This window comes from Ascidiella aspersa, chromosome 7 (assembly GCF_963924565.1).
Source record: "Ascidiella aspersa chromosome 7, kaAscAspe10.2, whole genome shotgun sequence".
Lineage (NCBI taxonomy): Eukaryota > Metazoa > Chordata > Ascidiacea > Phlebobranchia > Ascidiidae > Ascidiella > Ascidiella aspersa.
This window is the reverse complement of record NC_139453.1, coordinates 1,826,039-1,841,100: the sequence shown is the minus strand read 5'-3', so window position 1 is coordinate 1,841,100 and position 15,062 is coordinate 1,826,039. Positions and strand designations below refer to the sequence as shown.

The 15,062-nt window shown below is 33.7% G+C and overlaps 1 protein-coding gene across 1 annotated transcript; it reads left to right on the top strand.

Moving 5' to 3' along the window:
- The first annotated feature begins 5,090 nt into the window (after positions 1-5,090).
- LOC146137215 (tektin-1-like) lies at positions 5,091-12,917 on the top strand. Its single transcript, XM_083393643.1, has 8 exons — positions 5,091-5,311; positions 6,157-6,322; positions 7,147-7,275; positions 7,944-8,087; positions 9,320-9,542; positions 10,222-10,389; positions 11,271-11,381; positions 12,116-12,917. Exons 1-8 carry the CDS (start codon positions 5,122-5,124, stop codon positions 12,191-12,193), a joined length of 1,209 nt encoding a protein of 402 aa, XP_083249769.1. The 5' UTR covers positions 5,091-5,121; the 3' UTR covers positions 12,194-12,917.
- The last annotated feature ends 2,145 nt before the right edge of the window (positions 12,918-15,062 follow it).

Genomic DNA, 15,062 nt, shown 5'->3' with positions numbered 1-15,062 from the left:
ATGACGTTTCTACAAGTCTATGGAAAGCAAATGTCATGTTAAGGTCGCCAGTTTCTCCCGTCTTGTTTTACATGCAATCCGTTTCTTAACATAATATGCTGCTTTTTTGGCGTTTTGTAAATTGTTCTATGAGCGAGAGGGCGTATTTTTTCTTTCGATTTGAATTTTGAATTTTACAAAATGTGCTATAAACCACTAAACGGTACACTTTGCAGTAAAAAAAATAAATCTCAATAAAATAAAATACCTGGAACGTCAAATTGTTTGCCAAAAATCTTTAAACAAAGTGTAAGACAACATTTAATAAGCTAAACGTAATGCTTACTATTGGCCAACATTGTCCCTGTTTAAAAATATAACTTTATTTTTCCATCTACTGATTAAATGATTATCTAAAAAGTCAAAATTATCTTATTCCGAAATGTACATTAGGTTTTTACAAATATCACTTTTTCTGGTGTGTTTTAAACAATTGAAGCGCAACAAAAAATTCCTTACTTTTTCATTTCGCTCGAAACGCAATATTACCTCGAACCATCCATGCGTGACCACAAAACCCTTAACTGACGTCACCCAATTCCTGTCGTTCTATGAATATTGCCTGTGTATTGTCGACTACGTGTGCGGTAATAATGCACCATTGTTACGGCTATATTGGGGCTTGTGCTTAGGGCTCGGTTGTAAAAGTGCTTATTTTCTGGGGTCTCGGTAATTCTTATTTTCCCTTATTTGGTGAGTACCAATGTCGTAATAACTTAAGTCAACTTGCACAGTACACTTAACTCAGCGTTTTCAAATGACTTTTCTTGAGTTTAATCACGTAGTCACACCACTTTATTCTTAAGTGTGTGAATAAAATTGGATATTTACCACAATTATTTTCATGTAGAAAAATGTGCGTGACGTAAGTTTCATTTTTTATGTTAGCTATGCAAAAAATCTTCAAAATGGAATTAACTTACTAATTTTAATATTTTTTTATTTCATATTAAAAAAATATCTTGATTGAGCCTCTATTATGATTCTCAAATAACTTGTTTGCTACACTGGCGAGTGGCTAGTTAAGTCATTTTTTTTCACCGGTAAAAGAATGTTTTCTAGGTACATCCGATCGGTAAACAAAATGATTTTTTTTTTTTATTTAAACTAAGATTTCAGTTGCATATTTGCGCACGACATCGAAACATAACGATTTTTCTAAAGATACTTTTTAGATGTTCCGTTATGACGTCATCGCTAAATCTTTCATGCTTTTCGGTAAACTGAGTTGTTTTACTCACCCAGATAAGTAAGCAATTTCAAAAACACGGCGCCACGATTGCCGTGGACCACAATTAAACATATTTATCTTCGATTATTGTATTATTTTCTCAGAAATTTTCCTTTTAAGCCTAAAAACTGCTAAAAAACATGCCTGAAATGCTAAAACTATTATAGTATCGGATCGGAACCGATATGAGCCTAATATCGGACGAGTACCGATACTTCCACTTGGTATTGGGTGTCAGCAACGGTCCCATATTCCTAGTAATAAATATTGAGATGTGTAGTTTTATTAATACAAATTCAGCTTTCAAGTGCTCGTAACTAAACTTATTCTGCGGAATTACGTCTATTCAGAACGTTGAAAACATTGCTGCAACTAAAGAAAGCTTTCGCGAAAGAAAACACTATTTCACAAGCGAATGTCATCTCTGAAAGTAGCCTATACTTATGTACAAACCCACATAAACCTAACGTAATCCTTTTTAAATTGCAACAACTTCTACAGCTGCCTTTGCCCTTTTTTGCTTAATAGTCATTTTCTAGTACAACGATAATTTACAACAAAAGCAGCTTACAAAATCCAATATTATTTACCAACAGTGCCAGTCATTAACATTTTAAAAATTTTCACAATTCTAAATCAACTGAATGCACACCAGTTAATTTTCAATTAGGTCCGCTATTTTTGCTCCAGTTTGCTAAAATTGCAACATTTTTTACCATTTCACGGCCCTACCCTTTCTGTGACAGCCAAACAATTATGTATAACCTGAATGAACTTGAACTATCCTTGCTAAAATGCAGCCACGTATAAAGTAGTTTCTCTTGTTTTCCTGCTACTACTAATATCAGTTGCGCGTATCCTTCTCTCCAGTTTTCTCCCCACAGCTCTCAGACACAAGGCTTCTACCGTTTGTTACGCCCTAAAGTCAAATAACGAACGCATTAGGCAAACACCTTATAACCTCTACACTTTAGCGCTGTGTCGCTTTTCTCAAAATTTTGAAGAAACAAAATACATTTTTTGGCAGAAAAAAATGTCTCCTTGTTTCTGCAGTGAAGCATTACTTGAGTCATTTTAAAATACGTTTTTATATGCTAATATGCCCAACTACAACCTTTTACGACGTAACATGACACAAGTCAAATAGTCGTGACGTCAGGTATTTTAATAATTGTAGCCTACAAGTAGCTGTAATTTTATTGAGAGAACTTTACATATTCGCCGTTTAGTAAATTTTGTTTATGTAATGATGAGAAGAAATCAAAATTGTTTGTTGTGGGCAAAAGAAAATTAACACTTACTCAAGCATATCCAAAATAAACACGTATTTAACCTTTTTTGAAAGTGTTTGGGAACATGTTAATAAAAAAAACAAAAAAAGTAGCCTACATGTAAAATTTCCTATTATGTTTTTTAATCCAGTGACATCCAGTTGGGTGCGCAGACCAATTAAGAATCATAAATCAGTTCTAAGGCGATTACGAATAGAAAGTTTTTAATGGTAAACTCAACTCTGAATAGGTAACTGGAATAAAGTGAGGCAAGTTAACCCATTTTAACAACATTTTCTGTATATTAGTTAATTTTACCAATACCTATATATAAGCCTAGCTTATATTATGTTTCTCCTTTACTTTGATGTTAATCTTTATGTAGTGACGATTAACCTTTTGCAAGGTATCGTAAATAATTAAACCAAATTATCTAAAATGTTCGAGAACCATCGTTGTGACTAATTAATTATAATAATAATTATAATTATGAATTATTATTTAATTCCCAAAGTGGTCCCCTAATAAAATAAAATAATTCTTAAAACAGCGCCAAAGTTGTCAAGTTACCGTCGCCTAGCAACGACAAGGTGTATTGAATTTCTTGTAAAGTATTTCAAGAAAGGAGCGTCCGACACTTGAGACTCCAAAGAATAAAGGCGGGCATCTTGAGGGCCGTACTTAGTGTTATACTTAAGTTAAAGCGCGTTTAAAAGGAATTAAATTTCATTGATTGGCTTTTTCTTTTTGGGACGACCGGATTTGCTGCCATTGCATTGTTAGGTGCTGAAAAATTAGGATTTTTTTCGTCTTGTATTAGAAGCTATTAGAATCAGGTGTTCTGCATTACACTTTAAAGTAAGATTTGGGTAAGTAGGTCAGTGTTGCTTTATACATAATCCTGCATTTAATTGCTTTGAAGTTGTTGGTTGGTCAATATTTGTTAACATAACATTCAGGGATTTTTAAAAGGTTATATTGAATGTGTAATGATAGAAAAGTCCGTAATAAGTATGTTTCTAAATGTTTGAAAAACATATTTTGCAACAATGTATTGCTTGCAAAATGTTGCAATGCTGATTTAATACCTTCCACCCTGTCTGGAAAGTATGGAAGATCTCGGCAAAATATTTGGGTGCACGGCAGAAAAAACAGGTTGATAGGGTGCATCAAAGTTCAAAAGTGCACCCCACAGTTGTAATTTATAGAGAATTGAGGTGCATATTTGATTTTTCAGGGGTGCAGGCTGAATCTATTGAATGAAAACTAGCATGTGCTTTTTCCATACTATCCACACACTTACTTTAAAAAAAGCAGGCCAGTGGCGTCATTTAGGATAAAATATGTGAATTAACAATGAAAAATAGTCGTGTTTGGTGTTTATATCTTATTTTAGCATTAGTTTTCAGCCAAAAAATATTTTTCACCATTTTTGGCAACCAAAAATAATATAGTGCAGTCTGTATTTTAGGCTTCAATCAGGTCAGATTGGAAGTTTGGCAGCACTACTTTTCAGCACTTTGATTAGGTATGCTGAAAATAAAAGCTTCTTTAGTTATGCAAAATTACAGATATAAATTATGTCCTAAGCCAGATTAAAAGTTTGATAAGTTGCACAGTAAGTCCAACATTTCGTAAAAGATCGCCATGAAGTTGATTCAGCATGCAAACTTAAATCACAAAATGCGTAAAAATTTAGCTGTGCTCACAGTTTTTTTTCAGCCTTGCTCTTTTAACCTGCTTAACATGTCACCCTTGCAATATTCCAAGTTTTTTTATATGTGGAATAAGTGAATAAATAGTTTAATAATTTTAATTTTACACATTTATACCGGAATAGGGGGTTAAATAATAAAAAAAGTACAACATTAAGAGAATAAATATAATATGCCACCAGAGGAAAACTTTTATTTTTTATGGCTATTTACAGCCTTACCCAAAAGTTTAGGATTTTGACAAAGACAATATGAATCAATCTATTATATTTATAATCGGGGGCAGGATTTAGAAATTTTGGTCAAAATTTATTTGTTTTGTCATTAAATGAAGAAAATATTAATGTCAATTTAACAAAACTATAGTGTTCTTTAATAAATAGTCTTTTTTTGAAAATCTAATAAAAATTTAGTTTTGAATTGCATCTGATAACATTTTAACTTAATTAAGGAAATATTCCGCGGGCCGGATCTGGTCTGTAGGCGTAGATTGTTGACAAGCAATTTAAACCCTTGTTTATTATATATTATTGTAACTAAAATTGAAGTAATACAACACATGCTGTCCTGCAATGTCCTATTAGAATACCACATATAAATAATACACTATTAACTTCATTAAATGTAAGTTAAGTCTAAATTTGTTAGCGTCTTGTTAAATTCCTGCGTTAACTGTATAATTTCAGTATAGTCCTTCTTGGTTCGCCTAAACACATTTTGACTTGTTTTAAGTTAAAAAAATGCTAAACTATGAATCGTTTCAATATTTTCTTTAGTGTAAATAAACATACACTTTGTTAATATATATATATTTTTTATAACAGAATAAATTCTTTCTAGAACTCTTTAAAAAAACATAAATAAAATGGCAAAGCTGGTCCAATCTCCCCCAAAATTTACCCCACCGGAATGGCACACGTCAAACTTTGTCAAATACGACAATGCGGAAAACCAGAGATCCCGCTCGGAGCGTCTGATCGACGAAAGCAGTCGTCTGATTGAAGAGGTTGAGAAAACTACAAGAAGAAGCCAAAGGGATGTTAACAAGAAAATTGGTAAGATTTTGATAGTGCAAGATTTAGTCGTTTAAGTCACAGGGTAGAGTAAGTGAATAAAATAAAAAAAAATGTTATTATTGGTATCTACTTTTTTCTATTGTCTAGAAAGTTAATATAACAATTTTATAATGATATTTATGTTTAAGGGTTAATCAGCTGTCTTTTCATTGCTTAGTAACTGTTTATTGCTATCACTAAATTTCTTGTACAGTTATGTATTTCTGTTGGCCAAGGTGTTTTATTTGAGCAAATATACCAGTATACATTTTTAAGTAGAACATTTATTTGCATTTATTTTGAAATATCAAAACAGCAGAAACACAAATAATTAATTTAAATGTGAAAAACATAGAAAAGATTAATAAAAATTGTGCGACTGCTTTGTTAGACAGTGAAGTCAGACAGTTAAAATCAGATAAATTAAGTTGTGTCTGTGCAATATGTCTACTTATTGTTGTTATACCATTAGTCACTGGCAAAGGTGTTTATTTTAAAAACATTTTTATAATCTAGTTTAAGTCTTTAGAAAACAGCATGATTTGCATTTATTTTACTGTAAAAAATTAGACATTTCTTTCATTCTAAAGTAAACAAAAATTGCATTCAACCTAATGTAACAAAATAAAGGAAATTTATCACAAATCAACGTCAACAACTTTCTTTATTTTGTGTCGTATTGTGCCAAGTGAATTGTATTACTATTTAGTTCCTATGTTTTAACTAGTTTAACTAAAGATTGTAGACTGCACTTATTTTGCCGCTATTCTCAATAGAGTAACACATGCCCATATATACACGCCAACAAAATGCAAAACACAATTAGTAACTGAAATTTGTTTCAGCTCAACGATTGGACGACATAAACTTCTGGAAATCGGAGCTTGAGCTGAAACTTGCTGAGCTGACGGCAGAAAATGACACTTTGCTGAACTTCAAAGCTCGCTTGGAGAAAGCACTTGCAGCGTGTGAAGAACCACTCAACATCGCTCAACAGTGTCTACTTAACAGGTGAAATGTTGTTTTAATCATTTATTTATTTAAAAAGCTAGAAAAAAGTTGTTTCTATAATACTTAAAAAAGGTCAGAAATGAACTTATTCTAAAATATATAAACTTTTCACCGGTGAGGAAATATCTGGTAAAAAAATAACCAAAATAACATTTCTAGGCTCGCTAATTGCTAGGTCGCTGTTTATACTAACATAAGGTATGGTGTAGAATTTCTTTTACACTATTGTGATGTTTGTGTATGACTATGTTGAGGTATGTTGCAAAAAATTATAAAAGCATATGCTTTTTAATTTTGCAATCCTATAAGTGCTTTAAACTTAAGGTTAATAAACAATGCCATTTGTATGAACAAATATGTGATTGTAATTTACTTAAGCAATTTTGCTTAGCGACATTTTAACACCCAACTATGGAAATAACAACACAAACACATTATCTACAAGCCCAATATTGTACACTTTGTTAATCAAAATAAACCCTTGACTAGTTTTTGGTCACGATTTATGGAGTAAAAAGATGTACTTAATATTATACTTTTATAATTGATTTGTTAAACTAATTTGAAAAAACACTTTTTTTTTGAAAAACACTTTTAAAACCATACTTATTTTCAACAAACATTCCCAACCAAACAAAACAGTTATAATTGGGCCACAATTCAAGGGTTCAAACATTCTACTTAAAATATTACATTTTCAGTGTGACGCCTTTTTCAATTAAATTGTTTTTAACCTTTCCAACTTATATATATGGAAAAAAAAGTATCCACTCCAGTTAAACTACTGAGTTTGGATTAATACAATTATTTCCACTTTGCAACAGAGAGGGTCGCGTTTCGATTGACTTGGTCCACGACAATGTTGAGAAGGAGCTTCTGAAAGAGGTTGAAGTCATCCAAGGAGTGATCGCTCTTCTGAAGCGGACTCATGAACAAACAGTGGAGCAAATAAGGTGGTGCCTTGTAATGGTTCATTTATGTTTGTACATAATACATAGCAAAAAGAGTTAGTCAAGATGCCTTGCGTCAAGGAAAAACATAAATGGTTTATCGACGACAGCGCCTCTAGTCACCTTCTAATGTCTTCGAAGAAAAAACAGCATTTGTTAGCAATAACATTCGCAAAAGTGTAACAAATTTTACCTTCAACATATAAGCCATATAGCATGCCTAGTAAAGTATAAGGCGTCAGGGATTTTATGAATAGTTTGTTTGAAATCAAACTATATTTATTTATTAAACTAATTTAGTTTAACTGAAGCAACAGTGAGGCAGTTTAATGCTTGTCATACTGTGTATTTTGTGTTTGTTTTATTTAACAACATATATGTGTACTTAAATGGGATTTCATTTTATAATGCTGTAAAATGATTTTTTTAGTTTATCCATGCTAAATTAATGTAGACCAAATCGCTGTTAAAACAGGAGGCAGTTAGTTGTACTTATTTACCCAAGACTGGAAAGATGCTGATGTAGTTATTTGTAAGGTGGTTGTACTTATTCATTACAAAAATCCTGCTGCAAAAACAAGCATGTGTCATTTGGGTATATTTAACACATATATAATAACCTGATGCTTAAATGATCTTCTTCCGTTAATAATCTTGTTTATTTTCTGCAGACTGAACCGATCTGCCAAGTACTACTTGGAGAAGGACCTCAAGGACAAAGCAAACGCCCAAAACATCGATACTTTCTGCTCTGAACTTCACAACAACAGTTCTGGGATCGGCTTCCGAGCAAATGTCGTCAGAATTGAATCAAAGTAAGGTTTTAATTGGGTAAATGTGTATAGTTATTTACTGTCACACGGTTTAAAATAAATAGGACACCAAAAAAAAAATTGAATAGGACACAAAAAAAATACTTTTCACATTAAACAACTATTTTGTTTGAATTTCACAACTGTAAAAATCCTTAGCGACTCATGTTCTTTAAATACATTCTTGAAATCAAAATTCGTAAATGTGTACTGTTTTAAACATAAATAGTTTTGTAAATTAAAAACTATTGTAATGCTACATCAAAGCAACGTTAATGTAATGTACAAATAGATTTTAGTTGTTTGTGTTTAGTTACCATGGTCACTAGGTAACTCTAAACTGAGTTTGGAACCAAAACAGTCTGTTCCATCATAGTGCTTTCTTTGTCATGTTTGTTTTTTCTACAAACAAACGTGTTTTCTTTTTTTCTCATAGGCTTCCTGGTATTGACCTAAAACCAATTTTAACCGTGTGTATTACTTCCTTTGTAAACTACTAAACAGACAGTATTTCAATTTATTTTAATTTTATAAGGGCTTCTTTACGAAGCTTTTAACTGCTTCATTTCGTTGTCGATCTTCACCCTGCAATAAACCCTTTTCTTAAAGTGGTTTTAAGCCCCTTTTTAAAACTGGAAAAGAAAACTGAAATCCTAACCTATTGTTTTCTAAAATAAGGAAGTATAACACACCTAATGTTAAACCCTATATCTTTCAACTTTTATTGTGTATACCTTGGTAAACCTGAACAACTAAAGGCATTCAGATATCAGCTAAAACATACATACGACAAAAAATCAGATTCGTTTGAAACGTAAAGTATTTTTTTCACACTAGTTAATATAGCAAAAAAGTACAGTTTTACGAAGAGCAAGTGGCCAAGACCGGCACCTGTTTACAGCCCCTGAAACCGCGCCTGCATATAACCTCTACTATTCATCTGCAGTGAAATTCGGGTTAGGGAGAACGCGAAATATTTTTTGTATTACTGTGTTAAAATTGGCAAAAATAGACATTTTTTGGGGGAGCTGGGCCCCCCTCTTGAAACCGCGCCTGCTTATACTTCTTCTATTTATCTCCAGCTCAGTACTATTGAAGAATCGGATTGGGCACAACGCGAAATATATTGTATATTGCTCTACTTAAAATTGATAAAAAGTACATTTTTGGGGGAGAGAGGGTTCACATGCCCCCTCTTATCCGCGATTACTTACACCCCTCTTACTTATCTGCAGCTCAGTGACCCCCCAGGATTGGATGGCATTCAGCAACGCGAACCTTCAGAAAGCAGAACGTGAGCGAAACAACTCCATGTCCCTTCGTGCCTCTATAGACGGAATCCTCAAGCAGACTGCAGATGATATGCGAACTCAGTGCGACGCTGTAAACCTCGCGTTTAAGGAACGAGTCGCTGAGACTAAGAAGGCCAAAGACAAGCTGGAGCAACACTTGGATAAGGTGGGAAAAAATTGCATGTTTATATTGGTTTGCGGGAGATAAAGTTTATCGATTATTGTTTTTTAAGTTTTTTGTGATGAGGGTACAAAAAATCATGTATTTATATTTGACGTTAACAAATAAATGTAAGAAAAAAATAAAAAAAAGTATTACAACATTTAAATTAAACTTAAATTTTCGTAGAAGAAGCATAATTATAGCGAAAGAATACAGAAAAAATGTTTTTATATTACGTGAGAAGAACTTAATTTTTTTTTGTTGTTGTTTATCTTTGCGTCAGGAAAGAATGAAGAAAAAAATTATAAAACTACCGGAATCAAACAAATATTGAAGATTAGCAATGTCTTGGTAGACAACTTCCAAACATTAATTTATTTAATATGTTTTTTCACAAACTGCGCCCTTATATTAAAAAGTGTATTTATTATTATTTAATTTCAAACTTTAGTTGATTTGACAGTTGCTAGCATCTAAAGTGTAAAAAACATGTGTAAAACGCCCATTTGGAGCCTCATTTGCTTTATTATGCCAACGCAAATACACAAAAACAATATTTGGTCTTGTCAGCAATCTTAAATTGTATTTAAATTGTACAGCAACTTAGTTTCACCCAACACATTGTCATTAGCTCTATACCTCCACCTTGCGGCTGTAATTTATCACCTTATACGTCCACCAGGTGCTGCAAGAGATCAGCACCCAGGAGAAGAATATCATCGAACTCCAGAAAGCAATCGAAGATAAGAACGGACCAATGATGGTTTCGCAGAGCAGACTCGATGAACGAACGCAAAGACCCAACGTTGAGCTATGCAGGGATACTGTGCAGTACAGACTCATTGAGGAGGTAATAAGCGGTTACTAGGGGTCATACTATGGGTTACTTTTGGTCATATTGTAAAGTTACCTAAGGATTGGCAACAGGGCTGCGGAGTCGGTTAAAAACAACCCGAGTCCGACTTCCGAGTCCCGAGTCCGACTCAGGCCAAATGTAAGATTTTGTCGTTTCCCGAGTCCAGCTCTACAGCCTGTTTTTTACCCAATTACGCAACTAAATTAAGGTGGACTCGGGACTCGGGTAGTTTTACGCGGTCTTACTAGAGTCCCGAGTCCGACTCCAGCAAAACAAACTGACTCCGTCGAGTCCCGACTCCGACTCCGCAGCCCTGATTGGCAATGTTACCAACTCCAAAAACCTAACGTCGGGCTGTGCAGAGATACTGTGCAGTAAAGACTCATTAAACATGTAAAACTGGGGTTATTAGGGGTCATATTGAGGAGTTGAAATCGGGGTTACTAGCAGTCATACTGAAGAAGTGAAATTGGGGTTACTTTTGGTCATATTTTAAAGTTACCTAATTATTGGCAATATTAATCAAACTGGGATTCCTAGGGGTCATATTGAAAAGATTAAATAGGGTTACTAGGGGTTGCCCTAAGGTCATATTAAGGGGTTACTATAGGTTACTTTGGGTCATATTTTTAATTTAACTGGATTAGCAATATCACCAACGCAAATCAATAACAGCGACTTAAGTGCACTTATAGTCAAGTCATTAACAGTCATTACAACAGGGCTTTTATTTTTGTTGATAACTAATTATTTCTCATGTTACCAAAAAAATCAAGGATACTTATTACCTAAAATATTCCACCATGCAACTGGCTAGGGACCTTATTCAATCATGTTAATATTTTTTTGATCATGTCCTGTTCGACTTTTTGCAGGTGAACGAGATCCAGCGCAGCATCAACCAACTGGTCGCAACTTTGGCTCAAGCTGAGTCTGAACTTAAGGGGCTCATAAGGAACCAACTCTTGCTTGAGGAAGATATTCAGGTAAATTAAGTGCTTTGATTTATTTTATTATTATTTAAACTGAAACTGACTTTTATGATTTTTTTTAATTATCATTTTGTTCGCGTTTTTTGCACTTTGACATTTTGAAATGATTTTATTTTTGTAAAACTAAAACATTTGTAGTTTATTTTAACTGCAGTAAATATTTAAGGAATTGTTAAATAAACTACAATATTTAGGTTTCCCGAGTAAGATTTTGATTAACGTCACAATTTTCCAGTTTTCCCAGAATTGTATTTAAATTACTGAATTCGTGAAAACTAAATTTAATCTGAAAATTAAAGTGTTATTGGAGCGAGTAAAATAACCGCATTGAAGACGTAAAACTATATATACCTTCATGAATACATTTGGGACAAAAATCAGACGCTTTAAAAACACATCTGCTAACAATAACTTTTCTTGTGACTAACACATTGCTTGCAACGCGTTGTGACCGCCTCAGTCCGTCTTATTTTTCCATCTTTTTTTTCACGTGTGACTTAATAAACAACAACAATTTTTTGCTTACCGAACATGCCTTTACGACATATCAGGCTGTAATATTGTGACATAACATTTATTCTATTATGACGTAAGAGTTGTTTTATTCTGAAATAAAATTTATTTTATTATGATGTAAGATTTGTTTTATTCTGAAGTAACAGATATTTTATTATGACATAACGTTCATTTTATTGTGACTTAACATTTGTTTCATTGTGACGTCACAGGTGAAATCGAACTCTCTTTTCATCGACGAGGTCCACTGCGTGAGAATCCGCGAAGCGATTTCCATCAATTATTTCTAAAAATCACCAAAAAAAAAACTTTCTGTCATTTTTACGCGTTCGCGTCAGCGCTTGTTCATAAACGATCCTTAATGAATCGAAATTTGCTCCATTTCTTTGTGTTTTGTTTGTTTGAGGAAACTATGTTAGTTTGAAATGTCGACCTGTACGTTTTTGTCATTGAAAGCGCTTATTTTGTGAGGATTTGTTGGTATTTAGTTTGTTAATGCTTTGTTAAGGAAAAAATACTAACAAAGCTAATGTTTTTCAAGAAAAATACTGGCGTACTTACATTATTGCTGGCAAATATGGTTTCTGCCGATGAATATTTAATCTTTTGTGACAGAAATCATTTTAAACCTTCAAAATGCACTTTTTGTCAAAATGAGATTGATGAACTTTTTCTGCCGTTTCGGTATTTACTTTTAAGAATAGAAAAACAATATTTCTGCGAGATGCCTTTTTTAATCCACTATAACGAAATAACGTACCTTCTATTAACATTGTTGCTTCACAAATATGGTTTAAAGTGTGTTTACCCTCAATTTTTACAAAGAAACGCTGTTTCTATTAAACATTTTAAAATATTTAGGTAACATTTTGTATTAAAGCCATGATTTTTTCCTGTTTTGGCATTAGTGGTAAACATTTGTATTCTGTCATTTTGTCATTTTCTTTTGTTGCGAATTTTAGGGACGTTTAATTAGAACTTTATTGTTGAATACAAACTCAAGCAGAATCTTGAAAATAAGGAAACTAACAAATCCAAGAAAATGTCGTCAAAAAAAAAATAGCGTGAAGCACACTGACTATGTATACCCGTTCATTTTGTTTGACACCGTCTAACATTGGTAAAATCGGCAAAACAGTAATAGGAAGAAAATTGTAAAATTAAGTTCCTAGTTGATCGGGTCGTTTAAGGTTTACGTTTATTAACGAGATTATCTTAGCTTGATTTACATTTTTAGCGTGATTCTCATCGACTGTAAATACCCCTACCCAGTGTACAGGTCCGGATTAAGGGTACTGTAGACCTAATGCTATTTACTAAAGAAAGGCCTCATTTTATAAACTAAGCTCTATCTACTCACACACAAGACACATATTGACTCAACTCAGTCAACCGTTTTTAAGCAAAAACTGTACAAGTACTGGATCTGTGTCACTATCAGCCTTACAACAATGTAACCTTAAAAAAAATTAACGGTCGATTTTATTCAGGGCCTAAGGCGAAAGCGTTGAGCTGGCACTGCCTGTGTATACCCGTTCGAATTATTTTGTTTAAGACTGTCTAACATTGGTAAAATCGGCAAAACAGTAATACGAAGAAAATTGTAAAATTAACTTTCTAATTATTTCATTGATATAAACAGCTCGATCAATGGCAGAGCAAAATAGTGGTTTAACTTTGCAACGAAAAAAGTTATATTTTTGTGATAATTATTTGCTTTAAAACAACCTGAAAAAGTTTACTAAGTTGTGGCTAAAATAAATAATATCTAATATGCTAGGATGCAAAAACATTTTACTTTTTTGTTGAATGTTGATAATACACATTGACCTGTGTTTTGTCACGCTTAACAAACGAACCCTAAAAAATAAAAATTGGCTTTGGTTAAAGGCAGTTTACCAGAAAATAATTTTAGCACGGCGCGAAATTCCTGCGTTGATTGATTGCGCAACTGACTCTTCCGAACACGTGTGCGAGAAAAGGTTTGCCATTTGCCAAGTTGGATTTGAAGAAGCAACATGTTTCTGAGGTACCGGAGCCAAACCAATAAACAAAGACGCAGAATGTTTGGAGGAATGATGATGATGTACGTTTGTTGGGAAGATCTCGTTTTTACGCCACTGGGGCGTACAACTATTACAAGGTGCTGTAACAACTAGTGGCTGTCACGCGCGTCAATCTCGACTGTGGGAGATAGGCTTTAGTATTAACATCTTTTGACGCAGGGAAACCGCTTGGGTCAAAGCAAGGTTCGGGCAGGGAACCTTGCTTGATCTTGGCGGTGCAACGTAGTGCTGGTGCCACGAGAAGGTTAGGGTGCGTTGTAGGTGGCCCATAGAAAAGGTCGTGGCTCCATTTTGAATAAATAGGTTGCTTTTTAGCTTCGTGTTTCAAATAATAGGAAATTCCGCCATTTAATTTCGTAGGATATAGTTAGTATGGCGGTTACAACTAAATAAGGATTAGGTTTTTAGATTCCGACGGTTGTGTTCACGGACGTGTCTTGTGTCCGTGTAACGCAAGTCAATACAAACCGGTATTGGCACCAAACCTCGCGTAGGGCATAGGATCCCACACCCCCTGGCTTTAGATTTTAAATGCAGATTTAATGCCCATTTATAGGTTGGGTTTGGGTAATAAAGTCTGCAAAAAGAACGGTGCTGTGTGTAATTCTTTTTAGGGCTGCGCTGCTATTGCACCGTTCGTAAAAAGAATCGTGATAACCAAATATTGCATTTTAGTCTATTTTTCTTTGGAGCTAAATGACCGAATCCCGTAGGCACTGGTTTTCAAGTTAGTTTATTTAGCAAACACGTTATGTGAGATAAATTAGCCTTGTCCGTGCATTTTTATACAATTCTTTCTTCCCTTCCAATCCCTCGTAACTAGGTAGCCATAAAAGTGCCGGACAAGAAACCACTTGAAAACCAGTAATTTGAAAATCGAACGTTTGCACTAAAATGGCAAACACCCAAAAAATATTATTAAATCGCATTTTGACGAGATGTTTACTGCAAAACTTCTCGTCCGGTCTTTAGCTCCATTTTCACTGCTTTTGTCATTTTTAGAGCATGTTTTTAGCAGGTAGAAATATAATATATAAACCCACACCCCACAGTCGTTAATGGCGTTGCTTAATGCGGAAACTTTATTAATTTT

Excerpts from the sequence above, each read along its gene's own strand:
- LOC146137215 (XM_083393643.1), top strand. The coding sequence starts at position 5,122 with ATGGCAAAGCTGGTCCAATCTCCCCCAAAATTTACCCCACCGGAATGG. Across the intron at positions 5,312-6,156 it reads GGATGTTAACAAGAAAATTG|CTCAACGATTGGACGACATA; the intron begins GTAAGATTTTGA and ends AATTTGTTTCAG. Across the intron at positions 7,276-7,943 it reads CAAACAGTGGAGCAAATAAG|ACTGAACCGATCTGCCAAGT; the intron begins GTGGTGCCTTGT and ends TATTTTCTGCAG.